The sequence below is a fragment of the Halichoerus grypus genome, chromosome 7 (assembly GCF_964656455.1).
Source record: "Halichoerus grypus chromosome 7, mHalGry1.hap1.1, whole genome shotgun sequence".
In the NCBI taxonomy this organism is placed as follows: Eukaryota; Metazoa; Chordata; class Mammalia; order Carnivora; family Phocidae; genus Halichoerus; species Halichoerus grypus.
The window spans coordinates 101376815-101401023 of NC_135718.1; the positions used below are offsets into that span (position 1 = coordinate 101376815).

The 24209-nt window shown below is 39.3% G+C and overlaps 1 protein-coding gene across 13 annotated transcripts in view; it reads left to right on the forward strand.

The window, feature by feature from the left end:
• Nucleotides 1-2523: 2523 nt before the first annotated feature.
• Nucleotides 2524-24209, forward strand: part of PRRC2C (proline rich coiled-coil 2C) — an 88814-nt gene continuing 67128 nt past the window's right edge. For 9 of the 13 annotated variants that reach the window (XM_036080531.2, XM_036080524.2, XM_078077954.1 and 6 more), the window contains exons 1-4: nt 2524-2757; nt 20738-20899; nt 21993-22170; nt 23819-23928. In XM_036080531.2, coding sequence (XP_035936424.2) covers nt 20788-20899; nt 21993-22170; nt 23819-23928 — 400 coding nt within the window. In that variant the 5' untranslated portion in view covers nt 2524-2757; nt 20738-20787. The remainder of the gene's footprint in view (nt 2758-20737; nt 20900-21992; nt 22171-23818; nt 23929-24209) is intronic. The other 4 variants (XM_078077953.1, XM_078077956.1, XM_036080529.2 and 1 more) reach the window with 2 other exon arrangements.

Genomic DNA, 24209 nt, shown 5'->3' on the forward strand with positions numbered 1-24209 from the left:
AATTTTTCTTTTTAATATTGCTCCACCAACCAAATGATTTGCCTTCCCTCTTCCAACACCATAATCTCTATAAACATTGCTGTCATTCACCCTGTTGCTCAAGCCATAAATCCGTTGTCATTGATTTTCTTCTTCCCCCACATTTAGAAGCCATCATGTCCCATAAGCAAGTGTATTTTAGCTCCAAAATATATGCCAAACCTGTCTACTTCTCTCCATCTCCATGCCTCCATTTTAGTCCAGGCCACTATCATTCTTCACCACTGTAATTACTTCATCACTGCCTAGCAGGGCTGCTGGTTTCCTTTCTTGCCTCCCCACAATCTATTTTTCACACTCTTCACTCCCAATAATCTTTTTTTTTTTTTAAGATTTTATTTATTTATTTGACAGAGAGAGATAGTGAGAGGAGGATCATAAGCAGGGGGAGTGGGAGAGGGAGAAGCAGGCTTCCCGCCAAGCAGGGAGCCCGATGTGGGGCTCGATCCCAGGACCCTGGGACCATGACCTGAGCCGAAGGCAGACGCCTAACGACTGAGCCACCTAGGCGCCCCACTCCCAGTAATGTTAAAATGTAAAACATCAGATCATGTGGTTCCTCATCTTAAAATCTTCCAAAAACTTTTCACTGCACCTAGATGACATTCTGAACTCCCTAATCTGGCTTCTAAGGCCCCTCTGAATCCAGCCCTCATCTTTCCTTCTAGCATCATGTTGTGTCACTCTCTCTTTTAACTAAGTTCCAGGCATACCCCTCCCCTAGTTCCTACAACATTCCAATCTCTTTCCCAGATCAGGGCATTTGCAACTGCAGTTCACTTGGTCCAGAGCACTTTCCAGCTCTCTTCGCATTACTGCTTATTGTTATCATTTAGGTCCCAGTTTAAATGGCCCCTTCTCAGAAAGGTACTCAGTGACCACATTTTCTAAAGTAAATTCCTCCTGCTCTTCTCCCTGGTTATTTTTTATCTTGATATCCTGTTTGTTTCCTTCACTGCACATATCCAAACCTATTATTGGATCTGTATCACTAGACCAAGGTCTTAATTGTTCAGCACCTTTATATTCCCATTACCTAGCACAGACAGAAGGTGCTCAGTACATATTTGGCAAGTAAATAACACAAATTTGAGTAGATATTATTTTTTTATGGAAGAATAATTTTTGTAATTTTTAAAATATTTTAGGGGCACCTGGGTGGCTCAGTCGGTTAAGCATCTGCCTTTGGCTCAGGTCATGATCCCAAGGTCCTGGGATAGAGCCCCCAGTGGAGGCCCCCTGCCAGGGGAGCCTCCCCCCAGTGGAGCCGCAGGGAGTGGAGCCCCAGGGAGTGGAGCCGCGAGTAGAACCTGCTTCTCCCTCTCCCTCTGCCTGCTTCCCCCACTCCCCCTGCTTGTGGTCTCTCTCTCCCTCTCTCTGTCAAGTAAATAAATAAATAAAATCTTTAAAAATAAATAAATAAAACCTAAAGAATATGTAATTCTTTATGAAACCTAAACAAATACCACATATAGTTACACACATTTATCATTTGTGTGTCATAACAATTTTATGACTCACAAACTTCATTACACCTTAAAAGTGATTTCTGATTATAAAATCAGGAAATTATAGAAGGCATGCATAAAATATTTTTAAAATCTGATTGTCCTAAGAAAACTACTGTTTGTTTGCTTTTTAAGATTTTATTTACTCATTTGACAGAGAGACACAGCGAGAGAGGGAACCCAAGCAGGGGGAGTGGGAGAGGGAGAAGCAGGCCTCCCGCAGAGCAGGGGGCCCCAGGCGCCCTATGCGGGGCTGCAGCCCGATGTGAGGGCGGGATCCCAGGACCCTGGGATCATGACCTGAGCCGAAGGCAGACGCTTAACGACTGAGCCATCCAGGCGCCCCTAAGAAAACTATTGTTAACATTACCATTATTAACATGCAGAGTACATTTTTTTTAGTCTTTTCTATGAATATGCACATATGTGGGTGTTTTTATAGCATAGTTATGGCATAAGCACATTATGGCATAAGCATTTCCCTGATCATTAAGTATTAATCTGAATTTAATGGGTTCAGAATAGTCCATTATGTGGATGTATCGTAATGCATTTATCTACCTTAACCAACGGACAGGTTTTGGTATTATGAATATTGTATTCACATTTCTGGAAAAGATCAAGATACCGTCAAATAACAAGGTTAAAGATTATGCATAGTGTAATGTTGCTACATAGTGCCAAACTGTTGGTTGAACTAATTCACACACCCATCCACCACATGCAAGAGCGCTCACTCTCCTGAGGCATATCAACCTACAGTCGCCGTCTCCTCAAAGTTCCTAGAGAGAACTCAGGCAAAATCTTTACCGGGCAGCGGGAATTTCGACTGCAGGAACTCCCTCCTTCCAGCAGGAGGCACCGTCGCCTGCCGCCGGGGTTGGGCCGCCACGGAGGCTACACGTGATCTGGCCGTCTCTGCGCCGGAGGGCGGTCTTGCGGAGATTTGCCATACGTACGCCGCGGCATGACGTAGTACGTAGGGGCTGGCTAGCCGCCATCTTGCTTCTTTTTCTCGCTCGCTCTCTCCCTCTCGGGAAGCGGCGAAAGTGCTTTGGCGGTTTGTCCATCCGCAGCTTCGGCTTTCCCAGTCCGGTGGCTCTTCCAGCCACCCCCTACCCCCAAACTCCCCTTCCCCTTCCCTCGATCAGAGCCCGGCGGAGACTCTCGAAGTGCGCAGACACACTCCGCTTGACACTCGCCCTGGCCGGTAAGGAAAGCGAGGGCGTAGGGGCTGTGATCAAAGCGGGCCCCATCGGGGAGGGCTGGCGTGGGGCGGCCTGGGGCGTGGAAGCGCACCCCGACCCTGGCTGGCAGATACTGGGAAGCCGCTTGGAGGCGGCCTTGGGTCTAGCCACCCCCCTCTTTTTTTTTTGGTTCCCATGATGTCTGTGTCTGGGGGAAGTCTCGGCCTCCTGGTCGGGGAGCGGGAAACCGGAGTCATACCCGCCCCATGTGGTCTCCAGCGGGAGTTCCGGACCCGTCGGTCTCTTTCTCCCACCCAGTCCCAAGCTCAGGCCCTGCGGGGGGGATTACTCGCCTTGCCGGCTAAAGAAGGGAGTTTCCATCCTTGGGATAGGCGGGCGCGCGGTCTTTTTTTCTAATGTGTGGGATGCGTCCCCCAGACAACTCAAGGGCTCATCTAGGGCCTTGGCTGCCTACTTCTTTTCGTATGTAGTGAGGGTGGAATTTGCAGTGAGCAGTGTCTGAGAGAGACCGGGTTAAAGACCTGGCTCCGTGGGAGGCTCTTGGGGGGAATCTGGACCAACCCTACTTCCGCTAGGGACGTGCTGCCCCAACTCCAGAGGAGGGTTTGGTAGTCATTTCATACCCTAGGCCTCGCCATCCCTTAACCTGCGTAGTGAATCCCACTCTGCAGCTCTCTGTCTTTGAGATAGCGTTAGTATTATTGGTGTTACGGTAAAGGCCCCGCTTTAGAACTTGAAGAAAAGGGCATGGGGACCAATGGGAACACTGATAAATTGTTCTTTTGCCCGAGAGGAATGCGTCTGGTTCCTTTAAAGGGATGCATATTTGTTTTGACTTGGTTTGAGGTTTGGTGTGGGTTTTTTTGTTTGTTTGTTTTTGAGGTTTCCAACATGCCTGATGTTTGCTACCCGCACTTCTGCATTGGCCGATCTTCAGCCTAGGTTCATAGATTTATGCCTTGCTAGGGTACTTGGAATTAATTGTACGGTAGGCGGCTGTGCTGTAAGATTTTCATTTGGAATGCACCAGAAGAATCACGATTCTTGATTAAGTGCCTGATAACTTACTCCTTCCTGCAAATAAAAACGATAGAATGATACTTAAGCGCCCACCAAGTCTAACTCCAGCATTTGTTAAAAGTAGATTTAACCTCCTCTGTTGGTGATTAAGATGCTGCTCTGACTGGAGCCATTTTTAGGTGTGTGTCACAGATGCACTGCAGCATCGTTTCTGGCCCACCTCAAATGCATTGATCCCCTAAAAAATTAGGAATAGGTTGAATTTGGATTTTATCTTGAGCATGTAGTCAAATAGTAATTTTCTTCTTTTCCATAATGGACTTGTGAGAATCTAGGCTTTTTACTTTTATATTTTGGTTTGGTGAGCATATATATGTGGCTGTTTTCCCTCCACCATTAGTTGATGTTTTACTTGTACTGAGCATAGTAATAAGCCCTTTACATATATGATCTTTCCTTGAGGGAGGTGTTGTTGTTATCATCATCCCATTTTACAGATGAGGAAATGAAATCTACGATACTAATTTGACCAGGTCACTGCTGTAGAGATTCAAGCCCAAGCCCAAACTGTCTAAATCCAAAGGATGCTCTGGGCCATCAAACTGCCTTCCTGTTCCTTGTAATTTTAGGAACTGTAGTAACTAAAGATGCAGCATTGTTAACCTAGTTTTTTTTTCATTTGATTTCAGTATAGAAACATTGTTGCTTACAATGGTGAAAGTGTTGCAAGGTGTAAAAAAATAGTTATAACTACTTTGGGGATAGGATAGAAGCTAGTTTTTCTGTCTTTTTCTATTTAAAGGCCAGTTGGTTAAAACTCTTAAATGTATAGTACGGCATACAATTTTTCAATTTTGAGATCTGGCCTCTATTATTGATAAAATATTTCCTCATCTGTAAAATGGAGGTGATGATAATAATAGTACTTCCCTCCAAGGTTTGCTGTAGTATTAATCAAGATAATGTGTGTAAAGGGCTTATTACTGTGCTTAGTACATAGTAAAAGGCCAACTAACAGTGAATTGGCAGAATATTGGTAGAAGAAAGTACTCTCCCAAGCAGTGAGTAATCTGTTTATTCTTAGAGAGGAGTATATATTCTTTGGGAGTTTAGATAGTTTTTCTTTCTTTCTTTTTACACCACACACTAGATTTTGTTTCTTAAAGATTTGTTCATGCTCTACAGTCAGTAACCCTGGGCTTAGTATGTTGAGCACAGCTGAAAATACAGCAGTTCTGACTCATTCCAGCCCATCTCCCCACTACCCTTACGCCACCCCACCACCTTTATTGGTAAAATGTCTTTGAAGATTATATTATTTTCCCCTCCCTGCAAGTGGTTTCCTCTTGCCCTCCATCCAAACACTGCTTCAGCTTGTAAGCCAGTTGAGTAACTTCTGTTTCAGATGCTGTTTATGCCATATTTGTGTAAGACAAGGATTGATTACTGATAAAATGATATTGATAAAATTGATAAAAGCAAATTGGTACAGAACCCTATTCTTACAGTGAAGGAGATCCAAGAGTTGTGTCTCACTGAGTTATGACTAATACACTTTCAGTAAAGTGAGATTTATCAACTTATGAAAAGGTAACACAGTGATAGCTTATCTTCATCATTGTTAGCGTTAACTGTTGCTTAGAAGCTTGAGAATTAATGTTAGTTTTCTGAGTCATAACATTTTAAATTTCTCAATAATAAAGCCTTTGATGCATCAATGAGGACATTTTGTGGTAAAAGAATTCTCTAGAGAGGGTAACTTCAGTACGTTTCCTATTATATATTTTTCCCAATCCCCAGAAAGGCTAAATATAAACTGATGTTTTTGCCAGTTATATTTGTAGTCATTTTGCTGTAGATTAACAGAAGGCCAGTCATGTTTTAGGGCCTGTGTGTGTGCATGTTTGCTGGCAAATCACATGAAACAAGGCCTATTAGTGAATTTCAACAGTGGTCTGGTTGGTAGACAAAAACTTTTATATGGTTAGCATAGACCTGAAAACAAGGTAGCAGTTAAGTTATTACTGTTAATGTGATGTAATGTTGTCAGCCCTGTGTGGTGCTGCTAGGTGCTCTACGTTAGAGGAGGATGGGGTGTAGTCAGCATTTGTGGAGCACACAGAGTATAAAAAACACTTGGATATTACGTACATAGCATATTATCTAGTAATTTTCTTCTTACCTGTGTTCCAATACCAGTCTGTTTTCTTTTACTAAATTGTTTCCAGGTCTTCACCACCTTATACAGTGGTTGGCATATATCTAGATTTTATTATTGAATGTATGAGAGTGGGAAACAGAAGAAGAGACCCACAACTAAGATTAAACTGACAGATATCTTAGTGGACCAAAGGCATACCTTGTCATCCCCCCACCCCCCTTATTTACACATTAGAATAGTATCAGATGCTTTCAAACAGTTTGTCTTTATGTACTATCCATTGTGAGATTTATTTGCAGCAGATTTTCCTTTCTGATTTTTAGATTTATTCAACAAACATTAAAGATTCTTTTAATTTCATAAGGCCTAGTGAATCAGAGGAATATGGCTTTTGGTTCCCACTGCCAAGATGCTTACAGTTTTAAAGATTAATGTTAAAAGTTATCATGTGATCTTTGGATTTATACCAGAAGATAAAAATAAAGACATAAAAGCAGATAAGGGAAATTTGGGGCAGAAAATCCATAAATGAAAATTGTCCGTAGTATAGATCACGTGTCTAGTTGATTACAAGTGAAGGCATGATGGCCAAGAGAGGTCATGAATAATTGCAATTATTAATATTTGTTGAGCACTTTCCATGCTAGGTAGTGAGCTAAGAAAGTTTTGTGGATTATCTTTTTCAATCTATACAATACGCCTAGGTGGTGGATTATTTTATCCCTGTTACACAGCTAGAAAACTGGAATTTAAAGAGGTTTAAGTAATTCTTCTAGACTTACTTAGCTAGTATATGGGATTCGAATCATTGACCCAGAGCCTAACTGTAGTGCTTAAGTTCCACCCTACATGGACTTCCCAGTGGCCAGTATTGCCCAAACTTAGGACAAGTCATGACTTTACATCTTCAAATCATCTGTCTTAATATTTTTCTTTAATAACTTACCGTCTTTTAATTAAGTGAATTTCAAAGAAAACATACAGAATTATTTGGTGTTATGTTTTTTTTTCCTTCAGTGTGTTTCAGAATAAACATAATTTTAAATATGCTTCTATGGACCACTTAAAATCATCTAATATGTCATCAGTAGTCTTTTGTATTTCACGCTTTAGGACATAAATGCTATTAAGAAATGAATGCTGGATAGGATCAGGCAACAGTTGGAATTGATGAAGGCCAGAAGTGATGGAAGCCTAGAATGGAATAGATTCATCACAGGCAATGGCAGCATTACAGGAGATGAGCTATAATTTAGAGCCTTAACTACATACTCGGGGCAACCATTTCCATGATAAACTGCAAAGTGAAGGTATTTGTTTAGACAGAAATTTAGCAGGATATCTTAGACAATCTATGGCAAGAGAAGGAGAGCAACAATGAATAAGTGAAGAAGGAAGTCACTACAGAAATCAGGATGGAAGAGAATAATCTAAAAAATAGGATTATTACAGCTGAATGTAGCGGAGTTCAGAAAGATCTAAGAGAAGTGGCCTTTGGATTTGGCTGAGAGATCCTTGGTGACCCTAAAAGAATTTAGGTAATAAGGGTGGAAGGTTAAGCAGGGAGGAATAAGTAGTGAGACTTCTTGATTTTTAGGTGACTTGAATACTCAGTATGAGCTCTGGACTATGAGTGTAAAAACCTAGGTTTAAACCCTTTATCACCTAAGTTTTGTCCTTTGTGCCTGCTGTTAACTTTGGGGGCAAGTGACATGACTTCTTCAAATTTTAGATGCTTTTTGAAGGTTCTCACTACCCCACTTTGCTTTTATGAAAGGCATACATTATTACTTGCTTTTTCTAACTGAAAATTCTGAAGACGATTTTTGTTTTTACGGAAAAAGGCAAAAAGCAGAAATAGCAGTCAGCCGTAATAGAGGCAGGGCGCACCCTGAGCAGCCAGAGTGGTGCCACCAAGCTCCTTCCCCTGGAACTACACTCAGCATCTAGTTTGTGTCTGTGCTTTATCATCATCTATTTTGTGAATTTGTTAGCAAGACGTGTCCTAAGGTGTCAGAAAAGCCTAAGAGGTTATTTCTCGGGTCTGGGAACAACACAAAAAGTTTTCCATATAAATTAATGGTAATTGTTTCTTTGCTGTAGCCATTTCAGCTTACAAAAGGTTTCAGAGGAATACTTTGCTTTCTGATAGCAGGGGAAACCTGTTTATTCATCTGTGAAATAAGGAAAATACCCATTTCCCCTATCTCAGAGGATTGTTGCAAAGATCACATTAAATGTTTCCATGTATGTTTAGAATTTTATATTCTTCGGTATTACATGAGCCTTGACCATATTTAAAACAGAAAAGAGAACTATGAAAAGTAGAAAGTTAAAGGTAAGTGAGGGTGGTTCTCTATGATGTTTGAAGATCCCCTCCAAATATATCTTGAGTTTACAAGATAAGAGATGGATGCACGTGTGGTTGGAGTATGGGTGGCTAGAGAAGTTAATACTTGATCATCTTTTCCTCTTTACTAATGAATAATCTGAAAGTGTAGGGCTGCTGTGTATAATTGTACAGTTTGTGTATTGCACAAATGTGTGGGGGTGAAGGAGGCAACAAGGACTGAAACCTACTCCATGCTCTGCTTGCAGAGAGTCCTATGCTCTGGCTAGGCCTCCCAGGGGTAATTGTGCCTTCATTTCCCCCCTTTTTCCCAATGCATCAGCACCTCACCCAGAGGATTACGTGTATCTTCCTGGAAGGGTATGTTTTTTCTATTTGCACAAAGGCCCTGTGGAGGCCAGTGGATGCTCTCAAAGACTCCTAAGGAGATTATTAAGGATAATTTAGAACAAAACCAAAAACAGTTGGGAGACTGGAGAAATGGTCACCAAGGAACAAAGCTTAGTACTTTTTACTAAAATGGTTTAAGTAGTTGGGCAAGTACACATTGACTTTATCCAGTGTATTTTATTTTAAAGATTTGTTTATTTCAGAGAGGTAGAGAGAGTGAGCGAGCATGCACGCACGAGCAGAAGGGGCAGAGCGAGAGAGAATCTCAGGTAGACTCTGGGCTGAGTGCGGAGCGCAACACAGGGCTCCATCTCAACCACCCTAGAGATTACAACCTGAGCTGAAACCAAGAATCAGAGGCTTAACCAACTGCGCCACCCAGGCGTCCCTATCCAATGTATTTTAAAGATGAATATTGTAGCTTATTCAGTATTTCTGGTAACTAGGAAGCAGACCATATATGTAGATCTTAACTAAAGAAGCACAGCATAAGAGGTATAGAATTAACTTCTGGAGGTCAGGAAAATGGAACAGATAGAGAAAAACTATAAGTTGTCAAAAAGAATAATGTGGCATTCACCTCATCTAGTAAATGGTAGACACACAGATTTGTTACTTTGCTAGAACAGTAATTTATGGTACAGAAGGTTTGATAACTACATATCTTTTCTGATTGTTAAGGCATTCTGCCCCAGAAACTTAATTCACATGTTTCAGTTTCTAAGAACAGCCTGAGCCCTTCTTCCATTCTGATTAGAATTCCAACAGATTTATTTATATTACACTTTGTTTTTAAAAATGACAATTTTTAATGCTTTTGCTGTAGTGCTATTTGAAGTAGAGGCACTCAACATATGGTGGTATTCTTAGCTTTTCTATTACAGCAGCAAATGTGATCTTAAAAAATATTTGATGTCACTCTAACTTTAGAATTACTGATTATAACAATTGGAGATCGAAGTGAACTTAGAAGTTGACCAGTTCAGTCTCTTACCCAAAGCAAGACCTTTTCATTTTAAATGGAAAATTTAGTTTCAAAAATTTGATAGACTAAATGTTTTCTGAAGTTAATTCATCAGTCTCCCCATCCTTAACAACTCCAGCTGCCATGAGAAAATACCATAGGGGCACCTGGGTGGCTCAGTTGGTTGAGTGTCTGACTTCAGCTCATGTCATGGGGCTCAGGTCATGAGTGGGCTCCCTGCTCAGCAGGGAGTCTGCTTTTCCCTCTGCCCCTCACCCTGGCTCATTCTCTCTCTCTCTCTCTCTTTCTCAAATAAATCAATAAAATCTTAAGAAAAAAAAAATACCATAGACTAGGTGGCTTAACATGAATTTATCACAGCTCTGGAGGCTGGAAAACCAAGATCAGGGTGCCCACATAATCAGGTTCTGGTGAGGTCTTCCTGGCTTGCACATGGCTGCTTTCTAGCTGTGTGTCTTCATGTGGTTGGGAGAGAGCTGTGGTGTCTTCTCTTTAAAAGAGCACTAATCCCATTATGAGGCCCCACGCTCATTACCTCAGCTAAACCTAATTATCTCCCAAAGGACCTATCTCCAAATACCATCTGTCAAGTTGGGAGTTAGGACTTCAACATATGAATTTTGAGAGGGGAAACAATTCTTACATAGCTACCCCCCCCTTTTTTTTTTAGTCTTTAGTGCATTGAGTCTTAGACTTTTTACATTATCATATTTCTACAACAGATGGAATACATTTTTACTGTATTTTGTTACTATAACTTTTTATTCTTGATATTTTATTCTGTATTGTAATACAATAAGTTTTGAAAATAAAAACTTGAATCTTAGAATCTCTTAGCCTAAAATCACGTATTATTACATTTTAAAGATTTGATGTTTACCTCTTTTATAATGAAAATTAAATTCTGACTTTCCTATGGTGAGGTTATCTGGGCACTGGCTTTGCCATCAAGTCTGGATTTAATCTTGGCCCTATCTCTTCATGGCTATATGAGTTTGGGGCAAGCTATTTTTACTTGTCTAAAGTTGTTTCTTCATTGGTAAATTTTGGTGACTTGGGCTTTGAGCTCTTATTCCTAACCTGATATTTTTACATTATAGAGTTCAGATTTTTTTTAAATGGCTTCAAGAGACATCGCTACACTAGAGCGTATAGAACTTACATCTCTCTTCATGTTAGAAGTGGGAGACATAAATATGGAAGATCATTCAAGGTTTTAAATCTAGAGGTCAGAGAGGGGTGCCTGGCTGGCTCCAGTCGGAAGAGCATGCAACTCTTGATCTTAGGGGTCATGAGTTCGAGCCCCACGTTGGCTGTAGAGATTACTTAAATAAATAAATTTTTAAAAAATCTAGAGGTCAGGAAAGGTGGTTATGTTGAAGTTGGGGAGAAGAACGTGTTTGGGAAAGCAGGTGAGCTTTTTGTTTTTAACTTTTTTTTATTTTTATTTTAAGTAGGCTCCACGCCCAGTGCAGGCCTCAAACTCATGACCCCAAGACCAAGAGTCACGTGCACCAGCTAGGCACCCATTTTAAACTTTTTCTTTTGGAATAATCTTAATCTCACAGAAAAATTATAAGAATAGTATGAAAAATTCTTGTATTCCTTCATCCCTATTCCCTGATTGTTAGCAGTTTACCATATTTATCACTCTCTGTGGGTATGTGTACATATGCACACTCAATCACATATACAATGTGTGCTTGACTTTTAATGTCTGATGTTCTAAACCCCTCTCATCACCTGAAACCTTAAGTTCAAATCACAAGCTCCTGTGCCTCCAATTTTCTTACTCAGTACATTTTCTCCTGTTTTTATTTTATTTTTTATTTTTTTAAAGATTTTTTTTATTTATTTATTTGAGAGAGAGTGAGAGTGAGAGAACACAAGCAGGGAGAGAAACAGCGACAGCACGAGTGGGGAGGAGAGGGAGAAGCAGACTCCCTGCTGAGCAGGGAGCTCAATGCAATGTGGGGCTCGATCCCAGGACCCTGAGATCATGACCTGAGCCACCAGGGTGCCCCTCTGTTGTTTTTATTAAATGAACAAAGCAATCCATAGTAAGCTTGACTCAATAAGCATTTAATAATTACTATTGGTGGAGCTTTTATACAATCATATTAAAATTGGCAGTTCCTTCTGCTGTCTTCCTTATTCTCTTCCACCTTCTCCTGCTTTACTCTGTGGCTTAGACTTCCATGAAATGTTATTCTAACCATTTTCCTGGCAGTATCTTCTTCTGCCTTGCTTTTCTTTACACATATATGGCACAGCTCTAATTCCTTATCATTCCATCCGCTGTGTGCTTCCCACCACTCCCCACTCCTGAATGTGCTGCTGGACACTAATGAGAGTCTTCAAACTGGCCAGCCTTGGGAATACTTTATATCACTGGTTTCCAGCTTCTACTGGGGTGTCAGCACTGATTGTCAATGCCTCGTTTACCTAGTCGTCTGTCTTTCCTGCCAGTTCTTTGCGAACCTTTTCCAACCTTCTCACATTTCCTGTTACCTCCACTCAGTTGATGAGGACAACATGTCTTTTTCATTTGTTCCTAGGAGTGCCTGATAATGTGGTAGGCGCTGGATAATCATTTGTATGAATGAATAGGGGAATCAAAACATTTTGAGTTTGTAGTTCTGTCTAGAAATTTAAGTGGAAACATTTTGTACTATAGACAATTAAAAATGTATGTCTAAAGATTGTAGTTTGAAGGAAAGTTTTGGGAATTATCCTTAGTGAAGCAGTGAACAATAGATGAGATGGCCAAGGAAGAAAGCACATAGAGGGAGCTGGTAAAGAGAGATGGCAAAAGCATGTTAACATTTATGTAGAGGGATACAAAAACTGTCAGAGAGTCACAGAAACCAGAGAATATGGTTTACACAGAATCCGTTTGCTTTTTATATTCGTATTGATATTTGACTATTACTTATTACTTACTAGAGATTTTTTATTTGTTCAGTAAAACATTTGTTGAGTGCATATAGTATGCTTATCTGGTTGCAGGTTCTTTTTAATGTTAACTATTTAAATCAGTGGGACATTGTATTTCATTTTCCAGAGGAACTAAATTCTCACATAAGATTAATGAGGAAAGAAAGGTAAACAGAGCCTGGATACTTAGAAGCCCATGGTGGCCAGAAAGATAATTGTCATTTAATTGAATTGAGCAGATTGGCAATTTGTGAAAGTGTGTTCTTTTTTTTTCAGAAATGCTAGATTTTAAATATCACTAAAAATAATGTTTTTCATATTGAGTATTTTTAAATACTTTTGTAATGGTGAGAAACCATAGAATCTTATAATTTTTGAGACTGAAGGAATTTTAGAGATCGTAGTTTATCTTGTCTTGATGTGGAAACCCTTTACAGATTTTTAAAAAATTTTTAACCTATGATAGCTGTCCTTCATGAAAACCATCCTTTTGTAACCACTGTTGAGTGTCATCCTTTCATTTTGAAAGGTTGACATTTATATTATGACAAACCGCTGTCTTCCAAATTTCCCTTAGACCTTTTGGAAATTGTTTGTTTTTAAAATACTGGCTTTTTTCCTTCTTGATTTCTTCTTTCATCTTAACACTCCCCCCCCCCCAAAAAAAATTGTTACAAGGTAATATATATTCATTGTTCATATCTGGAAAACGCAGATGCTCATGTTTTGGTATATCAAATTTCAACGAAAAATACTAGTTTCTTACTGTCATTGCTCAGGGTCACAGAAATATGATTACTTTCTCTTCCCTTAAAGGGGGTGTATTTATTATTCAATAGGCTCTTTTTGTAGACTGACCCTCAAACCCTAATGATTCAGATTTTTAGGTACATAGTAAGTAGGACAGTAATGTAAAAAAATATATATTCTTAATAGCATGCAAATAACAAAAAGCTTTTAAAAAAAAAAAAGATTTTATTTATTTATTTGACAGAGAAAGAGAGTACCAGCAGGCAGAGGGAGAAGCAGGCTTCCTGCTGAGCAGAGAGCCCAATGTGGGACTCGATCCCAGGACCCTGGGATCATGACCTGAGCTGAAGGCAGATGCTTAACTGAACCACCCAGGCGCTCCAAGCTTTTTTTTTTTTTTTTTTAAATATTTTATTTATTTGACAGAGAGGGAGAGAGCACAGCAGGGGGAGCGGGAGAGGGAGAAGCAGACTCCCTGGATCCCAGCACCCTGGGATCATGACCTGAGCAGAAGGCAGATGCTTAACTGACTGAGCAACCCATGCACCCCCAAAACGCTTTTTAAAATTAAAAATGATACAAATAGAGGATAGAGATCCTTTGTTCTTCTGTGACTGTGCCAGTACATTTTTTGAAATCAGAATCTGACAAGTTGAAAAGAAATGCTCCTGTTGAGCTTACTGTTTCAAGGATTTTTAAATTACTAATTGTGTAAATTGTACCATTTTGTTACTTAAGATGTGGATCTGCAGAATGCAGCCATACCTTTATTCAGCAACTGAGATTTTTTTTGATTAATTTTCTTCAGTAAATAAACTGGGCATTACTCCTTAGCCTAGCCTACTAGACTTCTGCCTACTCTGACTTCCTCTCCTTCCTCTCCTTCCTCTCCCCATGACCTTTACACCTGAACCCTTTTATCCCAGATCAAAATTGGGTTTTTCCCCCCCAGTGCTTCTCAACTGTGGTTATAGTTGCATACCTTGGGGATATTGAGGGTTCAGTTCCAAACCAGTGTAATAAAGCAAATATTTCAATAAAGGGAATGAAATGAAATTTTTTTGGTTTCCCAGTGCATATGAAAAGTATGTTTGTGCTATATTGTAGTGTATTAATTGTGCAATAGCATTATGTTTTTTAATATCTTTTGTATATATCTGTTTTTTTTTAAGATTTTACTTAATTATTTTAAAGAGCGAGAGAGACAGCATGAGCAGGAGTGGCAGACAGGGAGGGAGAGAGAGAATCTCAAGCAGAGTCCACCCTGAGCTCGGAGCCCAGCATGGGGCTTGATCCCAGGACCCTGAGATCATGACCTGAGCTGAAACCAAGAGTCAGATGCTTAACTGCCTGAGCCACCCAGGTGCCCCAGCAATGTATATGCCTTAATTAAAATTTACTTTATTGCTAAAAATGCTAGCCATCATCTTAGCTTTCAGAGTTGTAGTCTTTTTGCAGTGTAAGATTCTGCCTCCATGTTGATGGTTACTGACTGGATTATTTGTTGCAGCTTCTACATCAGCACTTGCTTTAGCTTGCATTTGTATGTTATAAAGTTGGCTTCTCTCCTTTAACCTCATTAACCAACCTCTTCCAGTTTCAAGTTTCTCTTGAGTTTCCTCACCTCTCTCAGCCTTCATAGAATTGAATAGAGTTAGGGCCTCACTCAGGATTGGGTTTTGGCCTAAGGGAATGTGGCTGTTTGATCTTCTGTTTGATTGGGATCACTGAAACTTTCTCCATATTGGTGGTAAAGGTGTTGCACTTTCATTCCTGTGTCCACTGGAGTAGCACTTTTGATTTTCTTTAAGAACTTTTCTTTCGGGGCGTCTGGGTGGCTCAGTTGTTAAGTGTCTGCCTTTGGCTCAGGTCGTGATCCCAGGGTTCTGGGATCAAGCCCCGCATTAGGCTCCCTGCTCAGCGGGAGGCCTGCTTCTCCCTCTCCCACTCCCTCTGCTTGTGTTCCCTCTTTCACTGTGTCTCTCTCTGTCAAATAAATAAATAAAATCTTAAAAAAAAAAAAAAAGAACTTTCGAATTTACAACTTGGCTAACTTTGGTGTCAGGGGCCTAGCTTTTGGCCTATCCCTTTCTCACTGAACTTAATCATTTCTAGCTTTTAATTTAAAGTGAGACACATGAGAATTTTCCTTTCACTTTAACACTTACAGACCATTGTAGGGTTATTAATTGGCCTAATTTCAATATTGTGTTTCGGGGAACAGCTGGTTGGTGGGTGGTCAGAGCACACCCAACATTTATCAGTAAGTTCATTGTCTTAGTTTGTGGTGCCCCAAAACAAGGATAATAGTAACCTCAGAGATCACTGATCACAGATCACCATAACAAATATAATAATAATGAAAAAGTTCAAAATTGAGAATTACCAAAATGTGATACAGACATGAAGTAAGCAAATGCTATGGGAAAAATAGTGCTGACAGACTCGCTCATTTGAGGCAGGGTTGCCCCAGACCTTCCATTTGTAAAAAACACCGTATCTGCAAAGCACAATAAAATGAGGTAATGCCTATACTTAAGAGACACCCGAGGAGCCAGACCCAGTCTGAGAAATTCTGATTTAATTGGTCTGGCACAGGGACTATAGTATCTTTAAAAACCTTCCGGGATAAGTCTGCAGCCTGTTGTTGAGAACTACTGATTGATTTTTCTTCCCTCGTGTCATCTTTTCAGAGAGATCTTTCAGACCTTTACCATTGTATCCAGTCTCTTTCCCCTCTTTGCTATCCCTTTACCCAGCTGAGTTTTTTTTATTCTTGTATTTTTATTTACTTACTGTTAAAACTTCCATGAAGGCAGGGGCCCCATCTATCTTTCCATGATAGATCTTAACATCTAAGACAGGGTTTGGCAGCTTATTCTCAACATGTTTGTTGTATCTTGTTGAATGAATATTTGTCATTGTAGCAGTGAGGAGGCAATATCAGGCTTATTGTTTCTGTGTAACCTGTAGAGGATTGCTTTGTGAAATTGTATTTCAGAGAATTTACTAAATGCTCCAGCAGGCTTTAAGAGGACATTGGTTTCATTATTTAAGGTTTTAGTATCCAAGGACAAACACACACAAGGTATGTTATCCCTTGGAATCTTATGGGTGTGAGTTAGGTTCTTATGCCAGTGCTCAAAAGGAAGAGATGTTACCATACTTGCAAGTACCTTTGATGGTGTAAGGAGCATTAATGACAGTTGTGTTATGCTCAGTGAATATTCACTTAACACGCAGTAGTTATATGCATCTTTTTGTTACTTTCTCCCATTTTTATTTGCATAAACCACAAGAAGTCAGATGAACGCACACTCATCAACTACTTTTTGTTTACCTATAGTCTTTGTTATTATTCTTGCATATTTTAGATATGTGTTACGCCATTGAGGATAGATTTTTAAATTCTTTTTACTTAATCATATGCATTTTTTCATCTTCTGGTCTTGAAACTAATTTTTTTTCATTTCAAGTCATTGCTCTTAAAAACATTTGCAGTTTTTCTTGTTTTCTGTTACAAAAGCAAAGTGCATTTACTGTTTAGATATGGCAGTATGTATAACAAAGAGAGTCAAAGTTCCTTACAATCAGGTATAGCTGCTGCTGATAATTTGTGATATGGTTTTGTAGACTTTCATACTTGGCATATATATTTTATTTCTTAATACTTAACATATTATTTGTTTAAAAATCATATATACTTTTTAACTTTATCTTGAGCATCTTTCTGTACAAATCTCTGCTTGTTTTTATAAAGATCTCAAACTAAACATGTTTAAGACAGAACTCTTGCCTCACCTTCTGCCCCATCTTCCCTAAATCTAGTCTTCCCCACCTTACTTCATGTCTTGCTTTTCCAGCTCAAGACCAAAATTGTCCTTCTTTCCTCTCTCCTGGCCTCCTCTACCTAGTCTCCATTTTTCAGCCACAGCTACGTCATGTTGTGCCTAGGCTTTTGTAGTCTATGATGTTTCCATGTTCCACCTTTGGCCCGCTACAATCCATTCTCTACATTGTAGCCAGGTTGTTTTTAAAAACCAAAGTCATGTCTCTGCTCAAAATGAATGCTCAGAATCGCATTGCTTTAAAGATAAAATTTAAAATTCTAATAGTCCTTCTCATCCAACCTTTTCTTTCCCTTTCAACTCTCCCTCTCTTACTAACTTCGATTTCACTAGCTTTTATGTTTTTGAACATGATAAGCATGTCAGGACTTTAGGGCCTTTTTTTTTTCTTTTTAAAGATTTTATTTATTTATATGACAGAGAGAGACACAGCGAGAGAGGGAACACAAGCAGGGGGAGCAGGAGAGGGAGAAGCAGGTTTCCTGCCGAGCAGGGAGTCTGATGCGGGGCTCTATCCCAGGACCCTGGGATCATGACCTGAGCCGAAGGCAGACGCTTAACGACTGAGCCACCCAGACGCCCCGACTTTAGGGCCTTTGCATTTGCTTTTTCTTCAGCCTTGAAGCTGACTCCTTCCCCTTTAGATCCAAATTAGAAGCCTTTCCCTCAGAGAGGCCTTTAGTGATCAACTAATCTAAAATAATTACACTTTATTACTTTCTCATATTGTCCTGTTTATTCATTCGTAGCATATGTCACCATCTGAAATAATCCTATTTACCTATATTTTGAATCTCCACATTAGAAAGTAAGACCCCTGAGAGCAGATTCTAGTGTTCTGTCAAAGAATTCTTTATTTAACCCAAGGTTGCAAAGATTTTCTCCTTTGTTTTCTTTAGAAGTTTTATAATTTGGGTTTTTACATTTTGTCTGTGCTCCTTTTTAAAACAAAATTGAGATATGACTAATGTATAGCATTGTGTAAGTTTGAGGTGTACATGTTGACTTCATGCACTTACATATTGCAGAATGATTACTGCTGTAACATTAGCCGATACTCCCATCACATCAGTTATTTTTTGTGTGTAGTGAGAACACTTAAGATCTTGTCTCTTATCATCTTTGATGTATATAATACAGTATTTTGACTGTAATCATAATGCTGTGCATTAGATCTCCAGAACATACACGTCTTCTAATTTCAAGTTTGTACCCTTTGCTATGGTCCATTTTGAGTTGTTTTGTATATGGTAGAAGTTAGGAATCAGAATTCATTTTTTTATGTTATATATGCCTAATTGCTTCAGCACCATTTGTTAAGAAAACTGTCCCTTATTCACTGAATTTTCTTTGCATTTGTAAAAATCAGATGCCTGTATATATTTGTATTTCTATACTCTATTCTGTTTCATTGATCAGTCTTTTTTTAGGCCAGTACCACACGGTGTTCATGGCTGCCTAACAGATCATGAAATCAGGTGACATTGGTCCTCCATCTTTATTCTTTTTAATTTAATTTTTTTTTTAATTTTATTTATTTATTTGACAGAGAGAGACATAGCGAGAGAGGGAACACAAGCAGGGGGAGTGGGAGAGGGAGAAGCAGGCTTCCCGCCGAGCAGGGAGCCCGATGTGGGGCTCGATCCCAGGACCCTGCGATCATGACCTGAGCCAAAGGCAGACGCTTAATGACTGAGCCGCCCAGGCGCCCCTTAATTTAATTTTTTTAAGATTTTATTTGACAGAGGAAGAGACAGCAACAGAAATAGTGAGAGAGAGCAGGGGGCGGGGAGGAGAGAGAATCAGCCTCCCTCCTGAGCAGGGAGTCTGACTCCGCGCTCGATCCCCGATCCCAAGACCCTGGGATCATGACCTGAGCCAAAGGCAGACAGTTAACCAGCTGAGCCACCCAGGCATCCCGAACTTTATTCTTTTTAAAGTTCTTTTGGTTATTCTAGGTCCTGTCTATTTTTAAATAAATTTTAGAACCAGCTTGAAAATTCTACCACCCTCTCCCCCAGAAATTCCTTCTGTGATTTTGTTTGGAATTGATTTGAATCTATAGATCAATTTGGCAAGGAATCACAATCTTACATATTGGGTCTTTTGACCCATGCACAGGGCATAGCATCATGTATCTAGGTCTTCTTTACTGTTCTGTGGTTTTTAATATACTAATCTTGCACATTTTTTGTCAGATGTATTCCTAAGGATTTCATATTTTTAATTGCTAGTTTAAGTTGTACTTTAAACTAAAAGTGCTCACACTAACTGGCAAAACCATTATAGTGGAATTGGCCTTTCTGATTTCTATAGTCTTATTGTTTATGGCTACAAATTCTCTGTTTTTAAGAATGCATATTCTTTTATAGCAATTCGGTTAGGTATGTTAAGGGATAGTTTGTCCTTGTCTTTTTTTTTTTTAAGATTTTATTTATTCATTTGACAGAGAGAGAGAGAGCACAAGTAGGCAGAGAGGCAGGCAGAGGGAGAGGGAGAAGCAGGCTCTCCACTGAGCAGGGAGCCTGACGTGGGGCTCGATCCCAGGACCCTGGGATCATGACCCGAGCCGAAGGCAGCCACTCAACTGACTGAGCCACCCAGGCGCCCCTGTCCTTGTCTTTTGATGGAATTATCATTTGACTCATTTATATTACAATTATGTGTATTTGATTTATATTTTTTCCTGGTGTAGTAGGTACTGTAAAACATAAAAACAAGAGTGGCTTATAAGCATGTGAAAGCATATACTGCCTGAAAACAGAAGCATATAATTAATGGAGGAATGATGTTAATCATCCTATCATATTTGCATTCCATATGCAGAAACTGATTGATGCCTGTCATCTCAAGCCTGTTAAATTGAATAGTATTTGTTAAATAGACAGCCTCCATAGATTTACTGTATTTGACCCATTCATTTCAGTATGGGTTAAAATTCCTTTTTTTTTTTTTTAAGTAGACTCCACAGGCAATGTGGGGCTTGAACACAATTTTGAGCAGATCAAGAGTAGCATGCTGTACTGACTGAGCCGGCCAGGCGCCTCTGGATTAAAATTCTTATTCTCTACGATACAGTTAAGCAGTTACAAACCATAAGTAACTAATATGTTCACTGAATGCAGGGCAGTTTAGTTTGATTCATTTTGTTGTGTGTTGGTTCTTCAAATTTGACAGTATTAAACAAGTATGACATTATTATCTATATGAGTTATTGAAGATGGATTTCATTCCTCACTGTTTTTATTTTTCAGAATTTTGGGGGACATTTGAATTTACTGAGAGTTTGTTTTTTGTTTTTTGTTTTAAGATTTTATTTATTTGAGAGAGAGAGCACGAGCAGGGGGGACGGGTAAAGGGAGAGGCAGACTCTCTACTGAGCAGGGATCCTGACGTGGAACTCAGTCCCAGGACCCTGGGATCATGACCTGAGCCAAAGGCAGACACTTAACCAAAAGAGTCACGCAGGCACCCCTACTGAGAGTTTCTTTAAAGTAAGCTAAAATTTTCCTCATTTTTCTTTCTTATGTGTGTCTTAAAGGTTTGAAGGGGTGTGACAGGAGGTTTTGGACTCGATGAGTTTCCACCGAAATGTCGGAGAAGTCAGGCCAGAGCACAAAAGCAAAGGATGGGAAAAAGTATGCAACACTCAGTTTATTTAATACCTACAAGGGTAAATCTTTAGAAACTCAGAAAACCACAGGTGAGTAAAATCAAGTGGCATATTTTTATGATTTTCATGGTTTTGTTTTATTGCTATGATTGGTACTCTGGAGCTATTGCTGTTAGGAGCTAGGATAAACCCATTATTTATGCAACCCTATGTACATTGGGCTTTTTATGTGTGTACTCATTTTTCGGGGGATGAATTAAGTGTCTTACAGTAGAAAGTTTATAATTTTTTTAAAAGGATTTTATTTATTTGAGAGAGAGAGAGCTAGCAGGAGCATGAGCAGGGAGGGGCAGAGGAGAGGGAGAAGCAGGCTCCCTGCTGAGCGCAGAGCCCGTGGGGCTCCATCTGGGGACTCCAGGATCGTGACCTGAGATGAAGGCATGGAGGCAGATGCTTAATCAACTGAACCACCCAGGAGCCCTAAAAATTTATAAATGTTTTAAAATATGTCTCTTTTTTCCTGTTTGTTGTCAGCAGAAAGTAGAACTATGTGGCTCCAAAGGGAGACTTGGTCAATGAGATTGGTAGGCATAGGAATATACAGTAGTGGGTACTTACTACTGCTTCTAGTTATGGAAGAGAGTCCTGGGATGTTTTGTTTTGTTTTTTGATACCTTGGGCCCAGTATTTATAGTGAAAGGTGAAACCTGGACCATGTATGGTATATTAGCAAGTGTTCATTATGAATGTAAAGTTAGCGCATTTATTCTCTAATATCCTAAATTTTGAGTTTAAAATGGATTTCTTGAAAAGATTACAAAACCACTTATCGCCTGTGTTTTCCTTTCATAGTATATAGGGTATATAGTATATAGGGTTGTTAGAATATATATATAGTATATAGTGTATATATATATATATATATATATAGTATATAGGGTATATAGTATATAGGGTTGTTAGAATGTTTAAATCATCTTTTCAATGGCATGATAGTTTAATATAATTTCTATATTGGATTATTGTTGCAGATGTGTGGCTTAGTTTAAAAATTCTTATTTTAAGATAAAAGGAAATAATAGTTCAAGATTCCATTAACACCTGTTGTCTTTCTATATTGTTTTAAGAATAAATTGAGCAATAAAATAGATGTTCAAAGAAAGTTGATGTTATTGATCTTTAGTTGCAGCTCGACATGGATTACAGAGTCTTGGAAAAGTTGGTATTTCACGGCGTATGCCTCCACCTGCTAACCTCCCAAGTCTCAAAGCAGAAAACAAAGGCAATGACCCTAATGTGAACATTGTACCTAAAGATGGCACAGGATGGGCATCCAAACAAGAGCAGCATGAAGAAGAAAAGTGAGTCAAAGTCAACTAAAAAATGAAACTATTTCTTTGTAGGGAACTTCTTTTTTTTTAAGATTTTATTTTTAAGTAATCTCCACACCCAGCGTGGGGCTCAAACCCACAACCTCGAGATCAAGAGTTGCATGCTGCAGTGACTGAGCCAGCCAGGCACCCTGTAGGGAACTTCTGTTTGAGTTTGTTCTGTGTGCTAGACGTTGAACTCTGTATGTTAGGTATCTCAAGCCATTTGAAGTCATTTACATAGTCACCTTTTGATGAATTTTTTGTGTGTGTGAGTAGGTTTAGTGGCAGTATTTCCATGTGTCAAGGTAGAACAGATGACGGAATTGCTAATCACAGCTTTTCGTATGTACTGTGTAAGACTCCCTCGAACCCCCACCATATCAGGCATTCACTTTCTAATATAATTAAGAGTTGATTCTATTAAATAATTTCCATGATGCTAAGAATTTCTGTCTGCCTGGTTCACTGAAACTATACCTGATGCACATTTTAAGTGCTCAAGTACTACTATTTAAATGAATATAAAGAATTAGCAAGCAGGCTACAATAGAATTAATAATGTCCCTTTTAATCATTCAGCATATATTTAGCATTCTGTATTTTAGGGATTATGCAAAGCTCTTAATTTCTTGAATGACCAAGTGAAGTAGTGGTAATTTAGAAAAATAATACAAGTAATTGGATACTTGATGCTTTTTGCCTGTATCTATTATCAGATTTCTGTACTCCTATTTGGGGAGCTTTATATAGTAAATTTGACTTTACTTGGATAAAACTTGTCAAAGACATTGTTTTCTGTTTCTCAGTTGTTGTAGAATTACTACAAAAGTAGCAAGCCAGTTACAAGGTCTGAGTGTACCAGAAATATATTGCCTCTCTTAAGTCTCTTAACTACTACCTTTTTCATTTTCAAGCATTAACTCATTACAAAGATTGACTAAAACTGTAGATTCTTTTAAAACACCTTTTACTCGGGCACCTGGGTGGCTCAGTCATTTAAGTGTCCAACTCTTGACTTTGGCTCAAATCATGATCTCAGGGTTGTGAGATCAAGCCCTGCATTGGGCTCTGCACTGGGCGTGGAGCCTGCTTAGGATTCTCTCTCTGCCCCTCCCCCCCAACCCCACCCCTCCAAAAAAACAAAACACCTTTTACTCATGGGGAGGTATCAGGCAAGTTGCTGTTACCTCTTTGAGTAACAGTAATAAGTACAGTGGTGAACCTGTTGACTGCCAGATGGAGAGTTTGCTTAGCCTTAGCCCTGGCTAAGTCTACCAGTCCAGACAGTATGTATGCCTATAATGTTATTTCTAATTATATATAAATGTTTACTTCTTTAAAATAGATTTTGGTAGCTATACTCAATAATGAGTGTTTCTTTTTTTCTTTTTTACAAAATGAAAAACGAGTAAAGCTATCTTCTCCTTGGGTTATTAAAAGGAAGAAATGAAAGGGGATAAAAATAGCTATACTTTATTTAAAGGAATGTTGCAGAGGAAAAGCATTTGTGGGAGATGCATCTATGAGTAAATATGTAGCCAAAACAGTTATACACAAATTTACCTTAACTACAATATTCATTTTTATTTTTTTGAACATACAATATCTGAAATAATGGATTCATATTTTTTTTAAGAACACCAGAAGTTCCACCAGCACAGCCAAAACCTGGGGTTGCAGCTCCCCCAGAAGTAGCACCTGCTCCCAAATCTTGGGCCAGTAACAAGCAAGGTGGGCAAGGAGATGGTAAGTGGACATAGGCTGGGGAAACTGGCTAGGTTTGATAGTTACTGAACAGCCATGCAGGAGATAAGGGGTGGATTTTGACAGGGGCAGAGAACGTTGTCAAGGATATACTCAGGTCCTAAAAAAGGGTCTTTCTTTCAACTGTTGGGGTAGTTAAGTTTCAGTGCCAAGACCCATGTATGAGCCAATGATAGGGATTTAAAAAGGAGTCTTTAAGATACTCTCCCACATTGTTTTTATCTTCACCCTACATGACCAGAAAAAACTTTGTACCTTCTGCT